The following is a 27,850-nucleotide window of genomic DNA, read 5'->3' as shown; positions in this document are numbered from 1 at the left end:
CTTTTTAACTTCAATTGTAAACGAAAAGTTATCTGTTTAAGTTTTCAAGTTTCAAGTTTGTCGTTCCATTCCTTTATGGCTTTATATGAAAAGGCTGATTGTGCAAAAGATGTTTTACATCTGGGTACGCTACACTGCCCCCTGGTGGAGGCTGCTGTGTTTCTAGTTGTCACGGCAGAATGTGAACTGGACAAAGTGCTTTTTAAATAATAGTCAGATCCATTCTGAAGATGCCTAAGTGATTTCCAGGCTTGATCATGTCATATTTAATTAGAAATGTTCTTTTTGTTTTTAAATGCTCCTCAGTAGTCACGTCCACATTTGTGTGAATTATGCAGAGCCCGATGTGGCCAGCTGTGTGCAGCGTCCCGTGGACGTGGTGTTCCTCCTGGACGGCTCCGAGAGGATGGGTCTGGAGAACCACCGCCGGGCCAAGGAGTTCATCGACAACGTGGCGCGGCGCCTGACCCTCGCCAACGGCCAGTCGGACGAGCGCAACGCCCGCGTCGCCCTGGTGCAGTACGGCAGCCCCGCCGAACAGCGAGTGGAGTTCCCGCTCACGCACAACCTGACGGTGATCGCCGACTCGCTGGCGGGAGTGACCTACATGGACTCTTCCTCGGCTCTGGGCAACGCCATCATCCATGCGGTCAACAATGTGGTTTATCGATCAGGCGCTCAGGTAAGACCGCCCACACTCAAGTTGGTGATGCCTTACTTTGGGGATAATCAAATCAGATCAAAATAAAAATGGATTTGATTTGACCACTCCTGTTGACAAAATTGGTGCAGTTCAGCAAAATTTGTTGGTATTTCTGACATGGACTTGTTTCTTCAGCATTGTCCACACTTTTAAGTCAGAACATTCTAAAACCTTAATTCTAGCATGATTTGGCCATTGCTTTACCACTTTTGACGTGTGTTTGGGGGTCGTTGTCCTGTTGGAACACCCAACTGCGCCCAAGACCCAACCTCCGGGCTGATGATTTTAGGTTGTCCTGAAGAATTTGGAGGTAATCCCACTTTTTCATTGTCCCTGTTATGGTTGGAGGAGGGAGTTGTGACAGCACAGAACCACGAGGGGGCAATATTGCTCTATGTATTTATTATCCATTCATCCATTTTCTACCGCTTATTCCCTTTGGGGTCGAGGGGGTCGCTGGTGCCTATCTCGGGAATCAATCAATCAATCAATCAATGTTTATTTATATAGCCCCAAATCACAAATGTCTCAAAGGACTGCACAAATCATTACGACTACAACATCCTCGGAAGAACCCACAAAAGGGCAAGGAAAACTCACACCCAGTGGGCAGGGAGAATTCACATCCAGTGGGACGCCAGTGACAATGCTGACTATGAGAAACCTTGGAGAGGACCTCAGATGTGGGCAACCCCCCCCCCTCTAGGGGACCGAAAGCAATGGATGTGGAGCGGGTCTAACATGATACTGTGAAAGTTCAATCCATAGTGGCTCCAACACAGCCGCGAGAGTTCAGTTCAAAGCGGATCCAAGACAGCAGCGAGAGTCCCGTCCACAGGAAACCATCCCAAGCGGAGGCGGATCAGCAGCGTAGAGATGTCCCCAACCCATACAGGCGAGCGGTCCATCCTGGGTCTCGACTCTGGACAGCCAGTACTTCATCCATGGTCATCGGACCACAAGGGAGGGGGGGACATAGGGGAAAAAAGAAAAGAAGCGGCAGATCAACTGGTCTAAAAAGCGAGTCTATTTAAAGGCTAGAGTATACAAATGAGTTTTAAGGTGAGACTTAAATGCTTCTACTGAGGTGGCATCTCCAACTGTTACCGGGAGGGCATTCCAGAGTACTGGAGCCCGAACGGAAAACGCTCTATAGCCCGCAGACTTTTTTGGGGCTCTAGGAATCACTAATAAACCGGAGTCTTTTGAACGCAGATTTCTTGCCGGGACATATGGTACAATACAATCGGCAAGATAGGATTTCTGACATGGACTTGTTTCTTCAGCATTGTCCACACTTTTAAGTCAGAACATTCTAAAAACTTAATTCTAGCATGATTTGGCCATTGCTTTACCATTTTTGACGTGTATTTGGGGGTCGTTGTCCTGTTGGAACACCCAACTGCGCCCAAGACCCAACCTCCGGGCTGATGATTTTAGGTTGTCCTGAAGAATTTGGAGGTAATCCCACTTTTTCATTGTCCCTGTTATGGTTGGAGGAGGGAGTTGTGACAGCACAGAACCACGAGGGGGCAATATTGCTCGATGTATTTATTATCCATTCATCCATTTTCTACCGCTTATTCCCTTTGGGGTCGAGGGGGGCGCTGGTGCCTATCTCGGGAATCAATCAATCAATCAATCAATGTTTATTTATATAGCCCCAAATCACAAATGTCTCAAAGGACTGTACAAATCATTACGACTACAACATCCTCGGAAGAACCCACAAAAGGGCAAGGAAAACTCACACCCAGTGGGCAGGGAGAATTCACATCCAGTGGGACGCCAGTGACAATGTTGACTATGAGAAACCTTGGAGAGGACCTCAGAAGTGGGCAACCCCCCCTCTAGGGGACCGAAAGCAATGGATGTCGAGCGGGTCTAACATGATACTGTGAAAGTTCAATCCCTAGTGGCTCCAACACAGCCGCGAGAGTTCAGTTCAAAGCGGATCCAAGACAGCAACGAGAGTCCCGTCCACAGGAAACCATCCCAAGCGGAGGCGAATCAGCAGCGTAGAGATGTCCCCAACCGATACACAGGCGAGCGGTCCATCCTGGGTCTCGACTCTGGACAGCCAGTACTTCATCCATGGTCATCGGACCGGACACCCTGTGGAGGGGGGGACATAGGGGAAAAAGAAAAGAAGCGGCAGATCAACTGGTCTAAAAAGGAGGTCTATTTAAAGGCTAGAGTATACAGATGAGTTTTAAGGTGAGACTTAAATGCTTCTACTGAGGTAGCATCTCGAACTGTTACCGGGAGGGCATTCCAGAGTACTGGAGCCCGAACGGAAAACGCTCTATAGCCCGCAGACTTTTTTGGGGCTCTAGGAATCACTAATAAGCCGGAGTCCTTTGAAGGCAGATTTCTTGCCGGGCCATATGGTACAATACAATCGGCAAGATAGGATGGAGCTAGACCGTGTAGTATTTTATACGTAAGTAGTAAAACCTTAAAGTCACATCTTAAGTGCACAGGAAGCCAGTGCAGGTGAGCCAGTATAGGTATATATGTATGTATATATGTATATAAAGGTATATACAGTATAGGTATATATGTATGTATATATGTATATAAAGGTATATACAGTATAGGTATATATGTATGTATATATGTATATAAAGGTATATACAGTATATATGTATGTATATATGTATATAAAGGTATATACAGTATAGGTATATATGTATGTATATATGTATATAAAGGTATATGAAGTATAGGTATATATGTATGTATATATGTATATAAAGGTATATACAGTATAGGTATATATGTATGTATATATGTATATAAAGGTATATACAGTATAGGTATATATGTATGTATATATGTATATAAAGGTATATACAGTATAGGTATATATGTATGTATATATGTATATAAAGGTATATACAGTATAGGTATATATGTATGTATATATGTATATAAAGGTATATACAGTATAGGTATATATGTATGTATATATGTATATAAAGGTATATACAGTACAGGTATATATGTATGTATATATGTATATAAAGGTATATACAGTATATATGTATATAAAGGTATATACAGTATATATGTATATAAAGGTATATACAGTATATATGTATGTATATATGTATATAAAGGTATATACAGTATATATGTATGTATATATGTATATAAAGGTATATACAGTATAGGCGTAATGTGATCAAACTTTCTTGTTCTTGTCAAAAGTCTAGCAGCCGCATTTTGTACCAACTGTAATCTTTTAATGCTAGACATGGGGAGACCCCAAAATAATAGGTTACAGTAATCGAGACGAGACGTAACAAACGCATGGATAATGATCTCGGCGTCTTTAGTGGACAAAATGGAGCGAATTTTAGCGATATTACGGAGATGAAAGAAGGCCGTTTTAGTAACGCTTTTAATGTGTGCCTCAAAGGAGAGAGTTGGGTGGAAGATAATACCCAGATTCTTTACCGTGTCGCCTTGTTTAATTGTTTGGTTGTCAAATGGAGGTCGGTGTCTGTCTTTGTAGCATATTCAACTGAATATGGCTTGAAAAGGATTTGCAAATCATTGTATTCTGTTTATATTTAAATCCAACACAATTTCCCAACTCATATGGAAACGGGGTTTGTAAACAAATGCAGAAAACAATATTGTTACAAACGTGGTCTTGTTGCAGGGAACCCGCTTTGCTCGCCGCAACGCCGAGCTGGCCTTCGTCTTCATCACCGACGGCATCACCTCCGGCGAGCAGCTGGACGAGGGCGTGTCCTCCATGAAGCGCGCCGAGGGCGTCCCCACGGTCATCGCCCTGGGGACCGACACCGACGAGGAGGTGCTGACCAAGGTGGCGCTCGGCGACACGTCGTCCATCTTCCGGGGCGCCGACTACGCCGTGTTGAACAAGCCCTCCTTCTTCGAGCGCTTCATCCGCTGGATCTGCTAGTGAGGAGCGGCGCCGCAGGATCAGGGTTTGTAGAACGGAGGAAGGGGGCAACGTCAACCACCAACTTGATGGGAACCGGAGGCAAAGCACTGATAGGTTCAGACAGTTTCAACGTGACTTTTTTTTTTTAACTCGGGCCAATCACTAGATTGTTCTATTCTTTCTAACTCTACGGTCAGATGTCCCGCCAAAAGACACTCGTCGACGATTTGTACGATAAGGCTTTTATTTCCTTTTTTTTTTTTTGCAGAAGATAAATATTTTTTTTCTCACCGTCAATATTTACATTAAAAGGTGCTAAACGAGAGAGAAGGACAAAGTTTTGAGGTTTTTGTACCATATTATTCTGTACGACTATAGTTTGTCAGGGGGATGGAAACGGAATAAATGCCACGAGATTCGAACACACGCTCATATTAATTCACAGACACACAAAACCCCATCTGTAAACACAAAAATCCAATAAATCCAAATGTGGTAACTCCAACTTGTCTCTGTGTGACATACATGGTCATGAAACCGATGAACAAAGTTAGGTAAGGCGCAGAAAGTGGAGCATTAAAAGGCTTTATATAATATGTTCTGAAAATATATAAATGTGGAGTGGGGGGAGTGGCCTGCGGGCCTGCAGCGAAGCAGGGTGTGCCAGGACCGGCTTCGAAAATAAAAATAAATATATTATAAACCAGGGGTCCCCAAACTACGGCCCGCCAACGTTCGAGATCTGGCCCGCGGGAAGTCCCAATTTAAAAAATGTTTTTATTTTAGTTTTTACTATTCTTTTTTTTTAATCTGTCCTTTTTACCCATTTTCTACCACTTGTTGCTTGTTACTCTCCGAGTCTCCTAGCCGCTCAGGCAAATCACATTGTCTAAAAATGTATTTTCCAATCGATGACGTCATATCGTATATATATATATATATATATATGTATATATATATATATATTTACAAATTATTTTAACCCAATGTGGCCCCAGGGTCAAAAAGTTTGGGGACCCCTGACATAAATCAATGTTTAGAATATATATATATATATATATATATATATATATTTATATATACGTATGTATGTATATATATATATATATATATATATATATATATATATATACATATATATACTGTATATGTATATATATATATTTATTTTTATTTTTTATTTTTTTTTTAAACAATTTTAATAAATATATTATTTGCTGTGAGTTGTCAGTTTCATATTATTTATTTTTATGTTAATAAGGATACAATTTTATGCAGAGGTGTATTTATAACAATTTTTTAGACAATTTATACTTTTTTTTTTTTGTCGCGGCGGACCCCAAAATGTTTCCTTCTTCCTAGAGGGGGGGGGGGACAGAAATTAATTGAGAAGGGCAATTATTTTAGAAAAAATGGATTTAAAAAGTACAATAAATATTTGAATAAAATTACAATCCAGAAAAAAATTAACTGATTAATTTCTGTAATTCCCGACTAAAAGACAGTATTCTCCCGTTGCGGCTTGGCATTGTCGGCAGGATCCCAGGATGCAGAGGAGGCAGGCGGTGTGTGAGCATAAGGACGACTGTTGGCTAGAGAAGCGGCATGAAGTAACTAACTGTAGTGTGTGCACACTCGGTAATGCACCAGCAGCGTCTGTGATGCGGCACTGGAGTATAAAGCCTTGAGATTGTGGTTGTCAACAGGTGAGTGTCCTAAAATCCCCAAACAGAGGCAGATGGAACAATCACACACACACACACACACACACACACACACACACACACACACACACACACACACACACACACACACATACACACACACACACACACACACACACACACACACACACACACACACACACACACACACACACACACACACACACACACACACAGGTTCTTGTATTTGTTACCTTCTTGAGACCTCCGAATAATGCCTCCGTCTTTAAGACCACCCTTTCTAGATATATAAAGAGTTGTATTTACAACATTAATAATATATACACACTATGCAAATATAAAAAAGTTTGTTGTAAAATTAAAGTTGGGATTTCACAAGAAAAAGGTCACAATTTCACAAGAAAAACGTAGTGCTTTGCTCTGATTAGGGGGTATTTGAGTTAAAAAAAAATGTTCACAGGGGGTATATCTCTGAAAAAAAGGCTGAGAACCACTGCGCTAAAAGCCGTGGATGTCATTGTCACACATGCATGCACAGTAGATGGCAGTATTGTCCTGTTTAAGAGTGTCACAACATTGCTGTTTATAGCAGACGAACTGCTTTACGGTAGACGAAAACGTGACTGCTGTTGTTGTGTGTTGTTACCGCGCTGGGAGGGCGTTAATGAGACTGCCTAACAATAAAGCCAGACTTATAACCTCATTGGGCAGGCACTGTGTTTATATTGTGGGAAAGCGGATGTGAATACAAGCTGTCGACACGTCACTCGGGTCCGCATGGAGCTGGAGGCCACGCCCCCTCCAGCTCCGCCTGAATTTCGGGATTTTTTTCAGGAGAAAATTGGTCCCGGGAGGTTTTCGGGAGAGGTGCTGAATTTCGGGAGTCTCCCGGAAAATCCGGGAGGGTTGGCAAGTATGGAAAAAGGTATAGAAAAAAACACCGGCATAGCTCGGTTAGTAGAGTGGCCGTGCCAGTAACTTGAGGGTTGCAGGTTTGATTCCCGCTTCTGCCATCCTAGTCACTGCCGTTGTGTCCTTGGGCAAGGCACTTTACCCACCTGCTCCCAGTGCCACCCACACTGCTTTAAAAAAAATGTAACTTAGATATTGGGTTTCTTAATGTAAAGTGCTTTGAGTCACTAGAGAAAAGCGCTATATAAATATAATTCACTTCACACACACACACACACACACACACACACACACATTTTTTGTGCATGTTTGCTTACATTTAGATTGCATAGTCGCCAGCGCCCCCCGCGACCCCGAAAGGGAATAAGCGGTAGGAAATGGATGGATGGATGGATAGTCTTATAGGGACTGTCCTCTTACATTATTTTACCGCTCCTACCTATTTTCGGTTGTGAGATTTGTTGACGGTCCCTTCTTTTCAACGTTGCCAGACGTGCCTGACCTGCCTCATTACCGCCATATCGAGGTGCTCTTCTACTACTGACAGTTTTGTTTAATGTGCTCGTAGTTCATTTAAGGTAAACATCAGTATAAGTTACACTATACACGGTATGTGACAATGATTAACTGTAACATATCAACATTAAATCAGATATTTACTTAGGTTTTTCTAAATTATAAGAATTTTAGGGAGTCCGGTACGATAATGTGTCATTTCCCATTTGGCAACGCACATCCCTACTCAACGACGCACTCGTTTGACGGCATTAAGTCCTCCGTCGTCTGAAGACTTCTCATTCGCATCAAACTCAGGTTTGTCGTACTTGATTTTCGTGTTGAATGTTTGTATAATGTTTTAATATCGTCGTTTCTTATAAGTATTACACCCGTTAAGGTCTTTCCTCAACTTTACCAGTACATTGCAATGCATTGTGGGTAACAAGACTTGCTGAGTGACGTCACTCTGAAACATAAAATGTTTTTCATTCTAGTTTGAAAATACAAAAAACTAACAAACAGTTGGACTTTAGGTTGAGAGTCAGAATGTGGGCAAAGTCCATCTTACACACCGTCCTGTATGGTGCATTTGAACCTGTCTCAATGGTAGCTAGCAGTTAGCATTTTTTTTTTCAAAACTTTATTTAACATGCATTGGAACCTTTTAAAGGCCTACTGAAATTAGATGTTCTTATTCAAACGGGGATAGCAGCTCCATTCTATGTGTCATACTTCATCACTTCGCCATATTGCCATATTTATGCTGAAAGGATTTAGTAGAGAACATCGACGATAAAGTTTGCAACTTTTGGTCGCTAATAAATTAGCCTTGCCTGTACCGGAAGTAACAGACGATGTGTGCTTGACGTCACGGGTTGTGGAGCTCCTCACATCTGAACATTGTTTATAATCACGGCCACCAGCAGCCAGAGCGATTCAGACCGAGAAAGCGACAATTTCCCCATTAATTTGAACGAGGATGAAAGATTCGTGGATGAGGAAATTTAGAGTGAAGGACTAGGAGAAAAAAAAGACTGTACAGTGGGAGCGATTCAGATGTCATTAGACACATTTACTTGGATAATTTTGGAAAATCCCTTATCTGCTTATAATAATAATAATAATAATAATGGATTAGATTTATATCGCGCTTTTCTATTGTTATATACTCAAAGCGCTCACAGAGAAGTGGGAACCCATCATTCATTCACACCTGGTGGTGGTAAGCTACATCTGTAGCCACAGCTGCCCTAGGGTAGACTGACGGAAGCGTGGCTGCCAGTTTGCACCTACGGCCCCTCCGACCACCACCAATCGTTCATTCATCATTCATTCACCGGTGTGAGCGGCACCGGGGGCAAAGGGTGAAGTGTCCTGCCCAAGGACACAACGGCAGCGACTTTGATGTCCATAGGTGGGAAGCGAACCTGCAACCCTCAGGTTTCTGGCACGGCCGCTCTACCCACTACGCCATGCCGCTTATTGTGTTACTAGTGTTTTAGTGAGATTATAAAGTCATACCTGAAAGTCAGGGGGCTTCGGTGTCTCTGAGGGAAGCCATATGGAGGAGCCAAGAAAGTCACAGCTGCTTCTTTGACAGCCGGTGCAGGAGGACGCGAGCTCCGCTCATCTCACCGGTAAGAGCCGACTTAATATCACAATTTTCTCACCGAAACATGTTCGCTTGACCGCTCTGTTCCATATTAAAGCTCCACAACAAACAAAGAAACACCGGCTGTGTTTGTGTTGCTACAGGCAGCTGCAATCCACCGCTTCCCACCTACATCTTTCTTCTTTGACGTCTCCATTATTAATTGAACAAATTGCAAAAGATTCAGCAACACAGATGTCCAAAATACTGTGTAATTATGCGATGAAAACAGACGACTTTTAGCCGTGTGTGGTGCTGGGCTGAAATGTTCGCTCCAACCAATAACGTCACAAGCACTCGTCATCATTCCACGACGTTTTCAACAGGATACCTGGCGGGAAATTAAATATTGCAATTTAGTAAACTAAAGCGGCCATATTGTCATGTGTTGCAATGTTAATATTTCATCATTGATATATAAACTATCAGACTGCGTGGTCGGTAGTAGTGGCTTTCAGTAGGACTTTAAACTCTTTTATGTGGAAAAAATATTGCATATGTTGTGTGGTTGCCATATAAAAACATCAAAGTTTTGACAAAAGAGCATAAAAGAAACAAAATAATAGTTCAAACTTAAAATCGACAGATATATCGGAAGTTGATCTTGAAATTTAAGTGTTTAAAGTAAAAAAAAGAACTAATAAAAATGTATCACTTTATGAGTGGGGAAGCTTTCGGATCTCAAATATATTTAGTAGGATTTTATTCAACTTTTCACTGTGATTACTCAAAAATATGAAATAATTAAAATCAATAATGTCCTGCATTATTGATCTTTGAGGGCTTTAATTGATCAATAAAGGAACTCTCCTGAAGGAATCAATAAAGTACTATCTATACATCTAAATACTGCATATTTCAGTTTTACTATAAAAAAGAAAGTTGTCTTTGACAGAAAAGGCATAAAACCTTATTTGTTTTACATTATATCAACCTCAAGTTGATATAGAGATTTACTGTAAGCATTAATTAAATAAAAAATAATAATAATTTGCCTTATTTTTTAACATATTAGTGACTAAGACCCTCTATGCTCCCCAGGAAGTGAATTATATTTATGTAGCGCTTTTCTCTAGTGACTCAAAGCGCTTTACATAGTGAAACCCAATATCTAAGTTACATTTAAACCAGTGTGGGTGGCACTGGGAGCAGGTGGGTCAAGTGCCTTGCCCAAGGACACAACGGCAGAGACTCGGATGGCAGAAGCGGGGAATCAAACCTGGAACTCTGAAGTTGCTGGCACGGCCACTCTACCAACCGAGCTATGCCTTAGGAGCCCTAAGGATTAAACAAAAAAAAATCCATATATTTTGTTATGGTTTGAAAATGAAAAATATCAAAATGCATGCGTACATTTTTCCTGGTGCGGCCCTCTGTGGAAAAAGTTTGGACACCCCTGCTTTAAATGGTGGGTAACAGTGAGCATTAGCATAATTTATTTTTTTTTTTTTACAAAACTTTATTGAACAACCACGTGATACAAAAACGAACAGCATGTGTAGAGAACAGGGCTGATTTAAAAACGTACAAATTAATTGTTTATGTGATCTATTATTGATTTTTTGAATGTTAGGTATTTTTTGATTTTTTTTTAAATAAATGTCCATCCATCCATCCATTTTCTTCCGCTTATCCGAGGTCGGGTCGCGGGGGCAGCAGCCTAAGCAGACCCCGCGACCCGACCTATTTTACAAATATATTTAAAGCAAATATCCCATTTTTTTGTTGCAAAAAAAAAAACTAGGCCACCACTTGGGTATGAGATTTCAAGTCATTCATGCATAATAATTGTGTTGCATTTGTATATTTGTGTGTGTGTGTGTGTGTGTTCTTGTATTTCTACCCTTCTGAGACATCAACAAGAAAAAGTACCAAGTTAGGACCGAAATCATGGTCCCAATACGCAAAAAAACATTGCATCTAACAGAGAGCCAAATACTAGAGTCCGTGAACATTGCTCCAAAGTCAGGATTTTTTTTTTGTCGATTTAATGTGCATACAAAAGTAAACATTGACGGGTGCAAAGGCAGCAATGTATGATAAAACAAGCGGTAGCTAAAGAAGAACTTCACTATTATTTCCCGAAAAAAGCTGCCAGGTGAACAGCTGATTTTACGACATCCGGTGCCGACGTAAGACAACCCGCGTCCAATGTGTGACCGTAGGATGAACAAATACACTACGGTACTAAGACTATAGTTGCCATTAACAGTTAGCTTCTAAAGTTGCCCAAAGTGTGGCACAGGGGCCATCTGTGGTCCGTGACTCAATTGTCATCAGCCTTAAGCACATTACAAAAACGAAAAAATAGAGATCTCATTTGCACCCCTGGTGGGGAAATCTATCAAAATGAGGGTGGTCCTAAAAAGGAGGGATTTTTCAAATTGACTGTGTCGGTTTTAAAAGTGCTCCCCACGCTGGTCAACATATGAAATAACAAGTGTGTGTACATTTTTTTTGAAGTGCTCCCGTTTTGGTCAACATATGAAATAACAAGTGTGTGTAAGAAATTGAAATGACCCCCCTATTGGGCAAAATCAACAACACTAATAAAATAAATATGTATATCGGGAGATACTGTAAATAATGAAGATTAAAAAGCAATTACAAAGAAAACATTAAAAAGTATATTTTTTTTACTAAAAGCAGTCTTTTTCTCTCAATGCGTCGACGTTTTTCTCATAAAATTGGGAACAATTTCTCATTCTCTCTGTTTCTGTAATGTCGCAAAATTACTTTGTAAAGTAAAATGGCGACATTTGTCACATAAAAAATCCGGACTTTTATCACCATATTTCCAATTTTTTTGTCGTTCTTGTAAAACAGCGGGATTTGTTTGAGTTTCGTCATCATTTTTGCTGAGTAAAATTCCGATTATTATGATATTGCCAACTGTAACAGTCTCACGCTGTCGCGCGGGTTCCCAGGACCACCAAGGAAGGACATTGCTTTAGCAGTTTGACTTTGTTTATTCTTTTCAATAAAAACCTCAGTCCAGGTCGCTTTTTTTTAGCTCCTCTTCTCCGCTCGCTCGTCGTCTGTCTTCGGCTCTCCTGCACTCTTGCTCCTTCCAGTCTCTCCGCCTCTCCCCCTGACATTCGCAGCTGTCGCCCTTTTAAACAGTGTGAGAGGATTATTGGGTTGTCCCCAGGTGCGCCATCCACTCACCTGATCTTGTTCGAGGCTTCTCTCCCGGTGCGCCTCGCCGCTTGCTCGCCGTCGCCGCCATCTTAACATTTTAAAGTTTTGTTATAAAATTCTGACTTTTGTACAGTAAAATTACGACTCTTTTCATAACAGTGCCAAAATGTTAGGCTTTTTCTTGTAAAATTGCGGCTGTTCGAGTAAAATTACAACTTTTATCATAATATCGCACAAAATAATTACTTTTTAAAGCAAAATGGGGACATTTGTCATATAAAAATCGGACTTTTATCACCATATTGCCATTTTGTTGTCGTTCTTGTAAAACAGCGGGATTTGTTTGAGTTTTTTGTCATCATTTTTGCTGAGTGAAATTCCAATTATTATAATATTGCCAACTGTAACAGTCTCACGCTGTCGTGCGGGTTCCCAGGACCACCAAGGAAGGACATTGCTTTGAGCAGTTTGACTTTGTTTATTCTTTTCAATAAAAACCTCAGTCCAGGTCGCTTTTTTTTAGCTCCTCTTCTCCGCTCGCTCGTCGTCTGTCTTCGGCTCTCCTGCACTCTTGCTCCTTTTAGTCTCTCCGCCTCTCCCCCTGACATTCGCAGCTGTCGTCCTTTTAAACAGTGTGAGAGGATTATTGGATTGTCCCCAGGTGCGCCATCCACGCACCTGATCTTGATCGAGGCTTCGCCCCCGGTGCGCCCCGCCTCGCCGCCTGCTCGCCGTCGCCGCCTCCTTGCCGCCATCTTAACATTTTAAAGTTTTGTTATAAAATTCTGACTTTTGTACAGTAAAATTACGACTCTTTTCATAACAGTGCCAAAATGTTAGGCTTTTTCTTGTAAAATTGCGGCTGTTCGAGTAAAATTAGAACTTTTATCATAATATCGCACAAAATAATTACTTTGTAAAGCAAACTGGCGACATTTGTCATATAAAAATCGGACTTCTATCACCATATTTCTATTTTTTTGTCGTTCTTGTAAAACAACGGGATTTGTTTGAGTTTCGTCATCATTTTTGCTTAGTAAAATTCCGATTATTATAATATTGCCAACTGTAACAGTCTCACGCTGTCGCGCGGGTTCCCAGGACCACCAAGGAAGGACATTTCTTTGAGCAGTCTGACTTTGTTTATTCTTTTCAATAAAAACCTCAGTCCACGTCGCTTTTTTTTAGCTCCTCTTCTCCGCTCGCTCGTCGTCTGTCTTCGGCTCTCCTGCACTCTTGCTCCTTCCAGTCTCTCCGCCTCTCCCCCTGACATTCGCAGCTGTCGCCCTTTCAAACAGTGTGAGAGGATTATTGGATTGTCCCCAGGTGCGCCATCCACTCACCTGATCTTGATCGAGGCTTCGCCCCCGGTGCGCCCCGCCTTGCCGCTTGCTCGCCGTCGCCGCCTCCTCGCCGCCATCTTAACATTTTAAAGTTTTGTTATAAAATTCTGACTTTTGTACAGTAAAATTACGACTCTTTTCATAACAGTGCCAAAATGTTAGGCTTTTTCTTGTAAAATTGCAACTGTTCGAGTAAAATTTGAACTTTTATCATAATATCGCACAAATGTTCAGTTTTTCTTGCAAAATTCTGACTCGCGTCGAGTAAAATGACGACTTTTATTATAATACCGCCAAAATTCGACATTTTTCTGGTGAAATTGTGACCTTTTTCCTGTGAAATTCCAACTCATTTTTCACAAGAAGCTTTTGATATTTGCATAGTATGTACTGTATATATTATTAATGTTGTAAATACACATTTTTATACATCTAGAAAGGGTGGTCCTAAAGAGGTAGGCATTTTTCGGGGGTTTCTTGAAGGTAACAAATACACAAATGTGTGTGTCCTCCAGTACTGCCAGCATGGACGGGGAGCCTCTTTCAGCCTTGTGTACCCCCGCTCTGGTGGTGGATGTGGAGAAAGTAAAGAAAAATGCCCAATCTATGATCGAACGGTGTGAGAAGCTGGGAGTTGAGCTTCGCCCTCACATGAAGACCCACAAAACCCTGTATGAACACACACATTTTGGTATTTTCGGCCATGACGCTGACTTGTTTGTGTGGTTTTCCCCTCCGTTGGCAGTGAGTGTGCTGACATAATGACAGGAGGGTCACGGCGGTGCATCGTGGTTTCCACTCTGGCGGAGGCCTGTTTCTATGCCGACCATGGATTTGACGACATCCTCTACGCTTATTCCCTTCCTTTCGATAAGGTTCCCCCCTGTCCACTCTATCCACCACATTGTACACAGAATTACAAAAACATGTAAAAAAAACATTTTTTTTTTCCATACCGTATTTCCTTGAATTGTATGCGCCTGACTAGAATTACTACCGGGTCAAACTCGTTTCGTAAAATAATCAGCGCATGCTTAGAATTACCGCCGGCTCAGGATTAACGTCGGGTCAAACTCGTTTCGCGAAATATTATTTTTATCACCGCATGTCTAGAATTTCCACCGGGTCAAACTCGTCACGTCACAAGTGACACTTGTGATTGCAAAATTACTTGTACTCGTTTTAGTTGAGGATGTTCTTCGAACGGGTCGTCAAAAGTTGTTTATTGGGCTCAGGAATGTGACACTTAGCAAGAGATCTATTATCTGATCAAGCTCTGTCTCCGGTGTCTTTGATGTGACATGTGGACTATAGTTGACGTGGGCATGTGTTTTCCCTCTCCCTTACCCCCAACAGAGCTAAATTGTTCCGCTTTCCTGAGTGACCCCACCCCCCTCTGGGCAAACGACACCCTCTCCCCTTCCCAGGAATTTGGGTATTCATTCCACTGGTGTACTGTATGTAAATTGGGGCGGTATAGCTCGGTTGGTAGAGGGGCCGTGCCAGCAACTTGAGGGTTGCAGGTTCGATTCCCGCATCCGCCATCCTAGTCACTGCCTTTGTGTCCTTGGGCAAGACACTTAACCCACCTGCTCCCAGTGCCACCCACACTGGTTTAAATGTAAAAATTAGATATTGGGTTTCACTATGTAATGCGCTTTGAGTCACTAGAGAAAAAGCGCTATATAAATTTTAGAGAGAAAGAGAAATGAGCATGGAGGGTGGGACTTCTGAGAATGTATAATTGTCATGTCAAGTTCTAAAGGAGTTAGAACAAGCTGGAACGAACGGATGTGTTGTTCTGGTTTGGTCTCACTTTGCAAAGCTTGTTATTACTTGTTTGTTACTTTAATAAATCATTTTAAAGCTATTTGTCACTAAAGGATCGTCTTTAAGAAATTTCCACGACACACTTCACCTGTCACCATTTTCAAAATGGAGGAGGCTGATTTCAATCATTTGAAATCGCATAAAGGGAAGAAGATTAAGAGCTATTCAGTAGGATTTAAGGTCCAAGCTATTGAATATGCTAAAAAGAACAGTAAGCAGCTATGTTTTTTTTAATATACCATAGCTGCGTGTGTCAAATATGAGTCATTAAATGACTCCCGCTTCCTGGTGGTAGAGGGCGCTAGTGATCCTTCTTGCGACTACTCGGCTGCAGAAGAAGTGACAACAAGCAGCAAGAGTGAGCAGCGAGCGTTTATTTTTTTCCTCTCGCTTGCGCTTTTAACATGGAGGATTACATATCTAAAATAAAACAGTTTTCTAAACCGGACTTTCAATTGAAGCATGAATTGATTAACGTGGACCCCGACTTAAACAAGTTGAAAAACTTATTCGGGTATTATCATTTAGTGGTCAATTGTACAGAATATGTACTGAACTGTGCAATCTACTAATAAAAGTATCAATAAAAAAAAAAGGTAATAAAGGAAGATCTCCATCAAGACAGAGAGACTTTTAAAACTGAAGAAAGATAAGGAAGACTTCTATAAACAAGTTATCAATGCTTTTGATCAGAAGGAGCTGCGCATGGACTTCATTCATAAGTAAAGGGAAGACCATAATAAAGTTGTTTTTTTTATCAAATGTGCTTTTCATGATGTATCCTTACATCACACTCAAATTTATAAGCGCAGGCCTAAATTTACCGCATGCCTTTGGTAAACGCCAGAGTGAGAAGAGGTTTTAAATCAATTAGCACTTCGGCGGCGATTCAAGGAAATACGTTATTTACATAAGGAGAACGAGTGATGATAAATCGATAATGATGAAGCTAACCGCATTGATCTTATAGGCCAAACTACGATGGGCTGACCCGTGGGACGTACCAAGTTAAAAAAAAATATATATATATGTTTTTAAATGTTATTATTTATTATTTGCAAATCATATTTTTAATGTAGATGCCAATATCAACTGTACAGATAAAGTTTACAAAATGGAAGTGTTGGATAGTTCTCTTCTTGCCTTATATGTATTTGACTTTATTCAATGTTTGGGTAGAATTTTATTAAAAAAAAACATTTTTCTTTTAAGTAGTATACAAATTAATCACGGCTGTTTATTTATTTTATGGTGAAACGTAGTAAATCTTAGAACTTGCACCCATTGTAGTTAAAAATTATTGATTTTGAATCGAGAATCGATTCTGAACCGCCAAGGATCGAATTAAATCGTGTGTGTGTGTGTATATACACAAATATACATACATATATATATATATTTGTGTATGTGTATATATATATATATATACATCCATACACAAATATACATTTTTCTTTTAAGTAATATACAAATTATCACGGCTGTTTATTTATTTTATGGTGAAACGTAGTAAATCTTAGAACTTGCACCCATTGTCGTTTAAAAATTGATTTTGAAGCGATTCTGAACCGCCAAGGATCGAATTAAATCGTGTGTGTGTGTGTGTGTGTGTGTGTGTGTATATACATACACAAATATACATATATATAAATATATATATATATATATATATATATATATATATATATACATACATATATATACATACATACATACACAAATATATATTTGTGGCAGAGGGGTTAGTGCGTCTGCCTCACAATACGAAGGTCCTGCAGTCCTGGGTTCAAATCCAGGCTCGGGATCTTTCTGTGTGGAGTTTGCATGTTCTCCCCGTGAATGCGTGGGTTCCCTCCGGGTACTCCGGCTTCCTCCCACCTCCAAAGACATGCACCTGGGGATAGGTTGATTGGCAACACTAAATGGTCCCTAGTGTGTGAATGTGAGTGTGAATGTTGTCTGTCTATCTGTGTTGGCCCTGCGATGAGGTGGCGACTTGTCCAGGGTGTACCCCGCCTTCCGCCCGATTGTAGCTGAGATAGGCGCCAGCGCCCCCCGCGACCCCAAAAGGGAATAAGCGGTAGAAAATGGATGGATGGATGGATATATATACATACATACACAAATATATATTTGTGTATGTATGTATGTATATATATATATTTGTACATACATATATATATATATATATATACCGTATTTCCTTGAATTTTCACAGGGCATATAGTACGCGCCTGCCTCGAATTACTGCCGGGTTAAAACTCGCTTCGCAAAATAATTAGCGCATTCTTAGTATTATCACCTGGTCAAACTCGTAGTTAGGTAGGTCTTTATTGTCATTGCAACAAGTACAACGAAACTTTGTTTTCAGCACAAACCTGTTCAAGATTAGACAAACAAACAGCGTACAGGGTTACAGAACAAGAACGCTGATGGGTCGCCATTAGGGTCGGGTATTGTTTGAATTCGAACGATTCCAATTCCGATTCTTTGTTTCGATTCCGATTCCTAACGATTCTCGATTCCGATTCTTTCTTTAAAAAAATAAAAAATTAAATTAAATAAAAAGGCAGGGTCAAAAAAACTCTTCCGTCTGTGTTACCAACATCTTCCCCATTGCCGCTACGGTGAACGGAGTTCGCCGAGCACATGGCGGAACCTGGCTAGCAGGTTGTAAATTGTCTATGAAAAAATACGCTGGATAATTTGTTAGCTGCCTCAACGTTGGCGCAAAACATATTATTTATTGCATATATATTGTTTTACTTACCGGATTCGGACTGCAGTGCAGTCACCGAGGTGCCAGGCTGGGCGTCGGAGCCGGAGCCAGAGGAAGAGGCAGAGGAGGACGGTCGGCACAGCGCGTCGAAGACGGGACACGCATTTATTTGTACTCCATGAACTCGGAGGTGCTTCATCATGTCCGACGTGCACCCTCCTAAACACCAAACAGTCCTGTCGCACGTGTTGCATTTGGACGATATTTCATTTTTTTTTTGTAAAATAAAGCCACACTTACGACCGCTATCCATGCTTGACTGACTCGCTCGGCTACATAGGCTCGGCTATGCTAACACTTCCGGCGGTGGGCGCTTCTTCGTTGGTGTTCAACGGCTTCTTCTTTCGGGTCGGCGGACATTTTTTTTCCCAGTCGGCGGACTGGGTTTCGAAACTAGGAATCGGAATTTAAACTTTTGAACGATACCGGGAGAATCGGAAAGTTAGTCCCGGTTCCAATCGATACTCGATACCCAACCCTAGTCGCCATAAGGCGCCCCGTAAAAATGGGAAAAAGGTAAACGCTGGGGAAGAATGAGTAAAAAAAATACAATCCAGACTGGGCTCTTAAGGGGGCCCAGTTCGGAGTGAGAAAAAACCTCTATGGCAAAGCACATATACATATTACAACATACATCTCCAGATATCTAGCAACAGAGTGAAGGGAGTTCGGGGTCATGGTGGTAGGTTGCAGCTCTTCAGGTGCTGACCATCCATTCATCACCCTTATGGGATTTGCGTCAAGGGCGTTGGATTGGGGGACAGGAGGGTGTATGTGTGGCGTATATTTTTTTGTGGATGTGTGTGTGTGTGTGTATAAGCCCATAGTGTGTCTCTGTTACGCGGCCTTGATGTATTTGCCGTCGCTAGTCCAAAGTCAACAACAACAGGTGTGTGTCCATGAGAGACAAGAAGGGAGTTTGTTGTGTCTTCACTGCACTGTCCTTCGGGAGAGTCTCAAAGCCAGGGAAACAATCCAAGTTAAAATGATTTGTATGCGAGTGAAAATAAAAATTGCTTTTCACTCTAAAATGATCTATGACTGGTCCTCAAAAACTGCGGGGTAGACAGTCCGATGTAATCCACAGTTCTTGTGGCAGCTTTGGGGTACTTTGAAGACTGCCAGCAACTTCCAATTTGTCGACAAACCAGAGCAACGCTTACTCCAATCAGCAGATGTGTTGTTGTCATAATTCCCAATAGGTGGATATCTTCACGTCCTCGACAGAAAAGGGTCGCCAGGCTCCTTCTTCTCCCAAGAGTCCGTGGTGTGTCCAGCAACAACCGCTTCGTCACGACAGCAGGTTCCCCCAAACCCAAGATTTTGTCAATGTTGTTGAGGCCAGTTAAATAGTTCCAATGTTTAGATTTGGAGAGCAGTGCAAAAAAGAGGCAACAAGAAAGTTAAGACAAGACAAAACAAAGAAGCGAGCAGGAGAAGAAAGGGGAGCGTCCACCCTCGGTGAGTACCAGAGACAAATGAGTGGCGTCACGAGTGAGGAGGCTGATTTCAATACCGGTAATTTGAAATGGCATAAAGGGAAGAAGATTAAGAGCTATTCAGTAGGATTTAAGGTCCAAGCTTACTTCACACTCAAATTTTTACTGCATGCCTTTGGTAAGTGCCGGAGTGAGTAGAGGTTTTAAAATAATTAGCGCATGCCTACTTTTACCGCATGCCTTTGGTAAGCGCATGAGTGAGAAGAGGTTTTAAATTAATTAGCGCCCCGGCGGCAATTCAAGGAAATACGGTGTATATATATATATATATATATATATATATATATATATATATATATATATATATATACATACACACACACACAACCCACTAATACAGGGGTCGGGAACCTTTTCGGCTGAGAGAGCCATGAAAGCCAAATATTTTCAAATGTATTTCCCTGAGAGCCGTATAATATTCCAGTACTCTGGACTGTCCTCCCGGTAACAGTTCGAGATGCTACCTCAGTAGAAGCATTTAAGTCTCATCTTAAAACGTATTTATATACTCTAGCCTTTATATAGACCCCCTTTTTAGACCAGTTGATCTGCCGTTTCTTTTCTTTTTCTTCTATGTCCCCCCGTCCCTTGTGGAGGGGGTCCGGATGAAGTACTGGCTGTCCAAAATCGGGACCCAGGATGGACCGCTCGTCCAAAGTCGGGACCCAAGATGGACCGCTCGCCTATGCATCGGTTGGGGACATCTCTGCGCTGCTGATCCGCCTCTGCTTGGGATGGTTTCCTGCTGGCTCCACTTTGGATGGGACTCTCGCTACTGTATTGAATCCACTTTGGACTTGATTCTCACGGTTACGTTGGATCCACTATGGATTGGACTTTCACAATATCATGTTAGATCCGCTCGACATCCATTGCTTTCGGTCCCTTGGGGGGGGGGGGGGGGGGCCCATATATGTTGTCCTCTCCAAGGTTTCTCATAGTCATCATGGTCGACGTCCCACTGGGGTGAGTTTTTCCTTGCCCTTATGTGGGCCCTAACGAGGATGTCGTTGTGGTTTGTGCAGCCCTTTGAGGCACTTGTGATTTAGGGCTATATAAATAAACATTGATTGATTGATTTAATATTTTTAACACAGAATACAACGGTCAGGTTCAAACCCTGATGACATCTATTAAACAGACAAGAAGCAAGGAGACTGGATTCAATTTAGCTCAATGAGGAGAAACGTGTAGACCTGTACCTTGTACACCTCTTTTATTTGGATCTTCCTTGGTTATAACAACTAAATGTGTGCATCTCTTATTCTTTTTAACAACACTGTTATCCTGAAGGTGACCAATAATAAATAAAATACTTTTGACCATTGATGCGACTTCTTGAACAGGTGCGATGGAAACGGATGGATGGATTAAAATGCATGAGAACGTTTTATGTTTTGAACTTTATTTTTAGCACTGTGATTACCAGCGGAATTATTAATTACTTATCGCGTTAAGCAATGTCAGCTAAGATTTATCTGAGAGCCAGATGCAGTCATCAAAAGAGCCACATCTGGCTCGAGAGCCATAGGTTCCCTACCCCTGCAATAATAGATAGCTTGGCCCCCAGTCAAAATGTTTGCAAACCCCTGTTATAGACTTTCAAATCTAACGGGCACTTTTTAGTAACAACAACACGGTGGACCAGACCTTACTAAGGGAAATGTGTTCCATTTTATTACATACATGCATTCCAAAACATGACTTCTATTTATACCGTATCCCTTGGCACGTCGCCCAGGTGGAGCGGTGTGCCATCTTGTCCGAGAGGCTGGAGCTCTTCCAGGTTCTACTGGACCACCCCGAAGCTCTGGAGCAGCTCAAAAAGCGACCTTTGAGAGACGCTCGACGGTGGCGTGTGTGGTTGAAATTGGACTGTGGCAACGGGAGAGGTGAGAAAATTATATTTATATAGCGCTTTTCTCTAGTGACTCGAAGCACTTTACCTGGTGAAACCCAATATCTAAGTTGCATTTAAAGCAGTGTGGGTGGCACTGGGAGAAGGTGGGTAAAAAAGTGTCTTGCCCAAGGACACAACGGCAGTGACTAGGATGGCGGAAGCGGGGATCGAACCTGGAACCCTCAAGTTGCTGGCACGGCCACTCTACCAACCGAGCTATACCGCCCCTAAAGCAAAAAGATGATGAAGTGAACATGAGTAGTTATTTCATAGTCATGCACAGCTACCATACTCAACCGCTGTGCACTAACCGGACGATCGAATATTTTGAACGGCTCTTTTACACGAATCTCCTCCATCATTTTCCCGCACTCGGGCAAAAATCAGGGTACACCCTGGACAATTTGCCGCCACATCGCAATGAGTACTTGATCGCAAAATAACATCATTATTATTACCGCGCAATAATTGGGAATCATTTCTCAAAAAGTTGTTCCTTCATGAACGCCTCATTGTTCAGCCCCTCCAGGCAACAGTGGCCCGCGGTCGCGATCTAAGGACTTACAACTGGCGTTTTCAGAATATACGAACGTACATTATTCTGCTATACCAATTGTTGAATTTGCTGTCCCAAATATTGAATTATTAACATCTCTAAACTGCAGTGTCAGCGTGTCTTCATGTGAACGCACACTGGCAAAGCTTCTCCCAAAAAATAGGCTTCATCGCTGCTTCTATGCATTTTTATACTTCAGATGCTCGCTATCATGTTTGCTAAAACTTTTCCTCTGGTATAAGATTTATATGCAGACTTAAAAGCCTACTAAAATGAGATGTTCTTATTTAAACGGGGATAGCAGCTCCATTCTATGTGTCATACTTGATCATTTCGCGATATTGCCATATTTTTGCTGAAAGGATTTAGTAGAGAACATCCACGATAAAGTTGGCAACTTTTGGTCGCTAATAAATTAGCCTTGCCTGTACCGGAAGTAGCAGACGATGTGTGCGTGACGTCACGGGTTGTGGAGCTCCTCACATCTGAACATTGTTTACAATCATGGCCACCAGCAGCTAGAGCGATTCGGACCGAGAACGCGACGATTTCCCCAATAATTTGAGCGAGGATGAAAAATTTGTGGATGAGGAAAGTTAGAGTGAAGGACTAGAAAGAAAAAAAACTATACAGTGGGAGCGATTCAGATGTTATTAGACAAATTTACTAGGATAATTCTGGAAAATCCCTTATCTGCTTATCGTGTTACTAGTGTTTTAGTGAGATTATATGGTCGTACCTGTGCAACCTGAAGGTCGGCTCCGCACCTTTCTTTAGCACCAGTTGACGGGTGGTGGCGATGCCCATCTCTGCCCTTCGCTATGGACCCTCTTTGAAACCCGATCTTTCGAAATGATCGCTGCATAATACACTGTACTTTGTGTATGTGGTCCAATGCAATAGCAATAGTGTGCGGCAAGAAATTAGCGTAAACCTGGAACTTTTGTCAACGGAATTTGGCACAGAAAGGGGGAAAAAAAAGCCGGAGGGATGTGGTGACCGCCAGTGTCTCTGAGGGAAACCACGTTTCTCAACGAGGCGAAGGCGGCCGGTGGGGCCGGGCTGAGATTTTTTTTTTTCCCCCCTCCTCCACGGTGGAAGCATTCGACAGTCGGGGGCGGCCGATGGGAGGAGGAGGCAAGAGAATCGACATGTGCAGGAGGAACGAGGCAAGCTCTCCGCTCATGTCTACGATAAGAGCCGACTTATTACCACCATCTTCTCACCGAAACCTGCCGGTTGACATGTGGTAGGGAACCGTGTTCGCTTGACCGCTCTGTTCCATAGTAAAGCTTCACCGTCCTCTTCGGCTGTGTTTGTGTTGCTAAAGCCGGCCGCAATACACCGTTTCCCACCTACAGCTTTCTTCTTTGACGTCTCCATTGTTCATTGAACAAATTGCAAAAGATTCAGCAACACAGATGTCCGTAGTACTGTGGAATTATGCGATGAAAACAGATGCTGGTACAAAATGTCCTCCACAATGCGTGACGTCATCATACCAAGACGTGTCAGCAGGATATTTCCGCGCAAAATTTAAAATTGGAATTTAGTAAACTAAAGCGGCCGTATTGGCATGTGTGGCAATGTTAATATTTCATCATTGATATATAAACTATCAGACTGTGTGGTCGCTAGTAGTGGCTTTCAGTAGGCCTTTAAATTGTAGCGATCGCAAGTGAACAAAAGTGACGCTCATATTCAACCAGTTCAAACACAAGCAGCAGGCGTGCCAACCACACGCCCCTCCACACAATCCAAGTTAGAATGTTTTGTACGCGAGTGAAAATACAATTTGCTTTTCACTAGGGCTGCGAATCTTTGGGTGTCCCACGATTCGATTCAATATTGATTCTTGGGGTCACGATTCGATTATAAATCGATTTTTTTCAATTAAACGCGATTCTTGATTAAAAAATGTTATTTTTCCGATTGAAAAGGATTGTGTATTCATTCAAAACATAGATTTCAGCAGGATCTACCCCAGTCTGCTCACATGCTAGCAGAGTAGTAGATTTGGAAAAAAAAAAGCTTTTATAATTGTAAAGGACAATGTTTTATCAACTGATTGCAATAATGTAAATTTGTTTTAACTATTAAAGGAAGCAAAAATAAGACTTATTTGATCTTTGTGAAAACATTGGACACAGTGTGTTGTCCAGCTTATGAGATGCCATGCAAGTGTAAGCCACTGTGACACTATTGTTCTTTTTTTTATTTCTATAAATGTCTAATGATAATGTCAATGAGGGATTTTTAATCACTGCCATGCTGAAATTATAACTAATAGCGATGAAGTGGCGACTTGTCCAGGTAGCTGAGATAGGCGCCAGCGCCCCCCGCAAACCCCAAAAGGGAATAAGCGGTAGAAAATGGATGGATGGATGGATTGATACTGTTGTTGATAATATTCATTTTTGTTTCACTACTTTTGTGTTTGTTCTGTGTGGTGTTTGTGTCTTTATTGCAGTTCTGAGTGTTGCTGGCTCAGGTTTGGTTTTGGAATTGGATTGCATTGTTATGGTATTGCTGTGTGTTGTTTTGTTGGATTGATAATAAAAAATTAAAAAGTATAAAAAAATCGATTTAAAAAAAATGAGAACGGATTCTGAATCGCACAACGTGAGAATCGCGATTCAAATTTGAATCGATTTTTTCCCACACACCTACTTTTCACTCTAAATTGTCAACGACTGGTCCTCAAATTCATCCTGCAGGGCAGACAGTCCAATGTTCTCCATTTGAAGTGTGAAGTGAATTATATTTATATAGCGCTTTTTCTCTAGTGACTCAAAGCGCTTTACATAGGGAAACCCAATATCTAAGTTACATTTAAAGCAGTGTGGGTGGCACTGGGAGCAGGTGGGTAAAGTGTCTTGCCCAAGGACACAACGGCAGTGACTAGGATGGCGGAAGCGGGAATCGAACCTGCAACTCTCAAGTTGCTGGCACGGCCACTCTACCAACCGAGCTAAACCGCCCCACATTTGTATGCTTTTTTTTTTTCTTTGCAGCCGGCATCCTCCATTCAGAACCCGAGGCGCTCAAACTAGCGCAGGCCATCGCCGGGACGCCCGGCGTGGACCTAACAGGGGTGTACGCTCACTGCGGGAACACCTACAACTGCACGGGAGTGAAGGAAATCCAGGCCGTCGCCAAGGAAACCACCGACCTCACTCTTCAGTTCATGGAAAGGTAAATTCCATTCATGGATGCGCAACTTTCTAACTTAAAGCTCCCGTTTTTGGGGCGGAAAGTATCATGTTTACTGTATGTGTGTTTGACACCGGCAGATTGAAGGCTGTCGGCATAAGCTGCAAATCAAGCATCGGCTCCACGCCTTCCTGCAGTCACCCAGTCCGAGACATGGCGCAGCTGAGTGAGGTGCACCCAGGAAACTACGTCTTCTACGGTGCGTGCAGGCACTGTCGCCGTGCTCCTAAAACATGGGGGTCAAACTCTGGCCTGTTTCATTTCATTTGGCCCTTCAGGCAATACCACATGAACATTAGAACTGGCCCGCCGGGATCACCACATTCACCGCTAATACTCATACTTGCCAAACCCTCCCGATTTTCCCGGGAGACTCCCGAAGTTTAGTGCCCTTCTCGAAAATCTCCCTAGGCAACCATTCTCCCGATTTCCACCCAGACAACAATATTGGGAGATTGCCTTAAAGCAGTGGTTCTCAAACTTTTTTTTGTCATCCCCCACCTTGGACAAGGGGGAGTTTTCAAGCCCCACAACAGAACGCTAATGCCAAGCTTAACATTTTCAAATTTATTGAACATCAAGTAACATTCAAGTCAGGGTTTCCCACGCATTCATTTATTTGTGGCGGCTCGCCACGAAAGAATTACGGCCGCCACAGATTAAAAAAAAATTGGGCTTTTGAATCGCTTGACCGCTCATAAAAGCAGTGGGACTCTGTTTGTGAATGGAGCTTGTAGTTACATATTATATAAATATGTAAATATGATATAAATATATATATAAATTAGGGGTGGGCATATTCATGCGTTAATTATGAGTTAACTCATCAATCTATTAACGCCGGCAATTATTTTATCGCACATTTGCGTATGTTTACATGCTTTTATTTTGTTAACGCCTTTTCTTAACGAGATGGCGTCGCCCGGCGTGGAGGGGCTCTTGCTAAAGATGGAACATTTGGCAAAAAATAGCGGACAATTCTGCAAATGTCCTGGCTGGCTTACAGCGTGGTCACTCCGGGATCACTTACGACCGCCAGACAATTCTGGATGTGGATAGATCGGGCCGTTTTGGACTGAATGAGGCGTGCTTGCTAGAGCGGCTAGCTAGCATGGGAATACTTTGCCGGCTACATCCAGCGGCCTGTGAAGCAGCGGAGTATATGTGTTGTCTGTCTATTTATGAATAATGCAGACCAGGAGTGTTGGCTGACTTCTTAACGTTTGCTTTCAGAGCGTGCATATCACAACATACAAGATGTCGTCATGGCGACACAACCTATACATGCTCCTCACTCCTGTTGCATGCTGGGTAGGGTAGTTCTTTTATTCCCTGGCTCATAACATCACAATATAGTACCATGTATATGATGCCTTCAGTTTATCAAAGCACCAAGCAAACAATGGGAAAATTCCCATCATATCAAATCCTAGATATGGTCATAATTATTTTAAGTGCACTACGCAGAATAAACACAACATTATTAATATTGCTACTACGGATAATTTGATCAAAAATTCCCTAAAACAGCCCACTACCTATAATATAGGTTTTTTATACATAAGATCCCTGATAAAAAAAATGTTTCTGCTGTTACCTCAGAAATTGCCTGTTCAGATGTTATGATTGTGGCTCAGAGATTTGTATGTAGATTATATTTATTTTCCATAACAAACAGGATAACTTAAATACCCTGGCAGTGGCAATAAGCTTAAATGTTTACATTTACATTTTTGGAGTTGATTTTCATCAAATATGCTATTTAACTGCTACTGTTTAACAAGGACTGATTTAAATTGTGTTTGCACAACAAATGTTTTGGTGCTTTTGTTCATGTGGGAGAATATTCCAATAAAGGTGCACTACACACTACTTTTGAATTCATTATTGGGCTTTGCGTATACAATGTAGTTAATCGCGATTAATCGGAGAAAGAGTGCGATTAACTTCGATTAAAATGTTTAATCGTTGCCCAGCCCTAATATAAATATGTACATAAAGTGTTGTAATTATACTCCAACTCCGCGTTCTTCTTGGTCATTGCCACCGCAAGAATATAATAATAAAAAAATGTTTTTAAGTGAAATTCCCTCCCGTTCCTCGCGCCCCACCTGTCATGTCTCTATTCCCCACAGGTGGGGTCCCGCCCCACACTTTGAGAAACGCTGCCTTAAAGGCACTGCCTCCAACATGTCGTCACGTCCTCTTTTCCTCCATATTA

At 41.8% G+C, this 27,850-nt stretch overlaps 2 protein-coding genes across 3 annotated transcripts in view; both read left to right on the top strand.

Annotated features, from left to right (window-relative positions):
- The window catches only part of col6a2 (collagen, type VI, alpha 2), a 37,492-nt gene extending 32,365 nt beyond the window's left edge, over positions 1-5,127 (top strand). The window contains exons 31-32 of the mRNA XM_061890700.1: positions 339-682; positions 4,374-5,127. Coding sequence (XP_061746684.1) covers positions 339-682; positions 4,374-4,640 — 611 coding nt within the window. The 3' untranslated portion in view covers positions 4,641-5,127. The remainder of the gene's footprint in view (positions 1-338; positions 683-4,373) is intronic.
- A 2,727-nt stretch (positions 5,128-7,854) lies between these two features.
- zgc:162816 (uncharacterized protein LOC571260 homolog) overlaps positions 7,855-27,850 on the top strand; it is a 38,156-nt gene continuing 18,160 nt past the window's right edge. The window contains exons 1-6 of one of the 2 annotated variants that reach the window (XM_061890088.1): positions 7,855-8,032; positions 14,368-14,523; positions 14,598-14,727; positions 21,702-21,852; positions 25,431-25,611; positions 25,710-25,828. In XM_061890088.1, coding sequence (XP_061746072.1) covers positions 14,378-14,523; positions 14,598-14,727; positions 21,702-21,852; positions 25,431-25,611; positions 25,710-25,828 — 727 coding nt within the window. In that variant the 5' untranslated portion in view covers positions 7,855-8,032; positions 14,368-14,377. The remainder of the gene's footprint in view (positions 8,033-14,367; positions 14,524-14,597; positions 14,728-21,701; positions 21,853-25,430; positions 25,612-25,709; positions 25,829-27,850) is intronic. The other variant, XM_061890089.1, reaches the window with a different exon arrangement.

This window comes from Nerophis ophidion, linkage group LG28, assembly GCF_033978795.1.
Source record: "Nerophis ophidion isolate RoL-2023_Sa linkage group LG28, RoL_Noph_v1.0, whole genome shotgun sequence".
In the NCBI taxonomy this organism is placed as follows: Eukaryota; Metazoa; Chordata; class Actinopteri; order Syngnathiformes; family Syngnathidae; genus Nerophis; species Nerophis ophidion.
The sequence above is the reverse complement of the archived record's forward strand: the minus strand, read 5'-3'. Positions and strand labels throughout refer to the sequence as shown.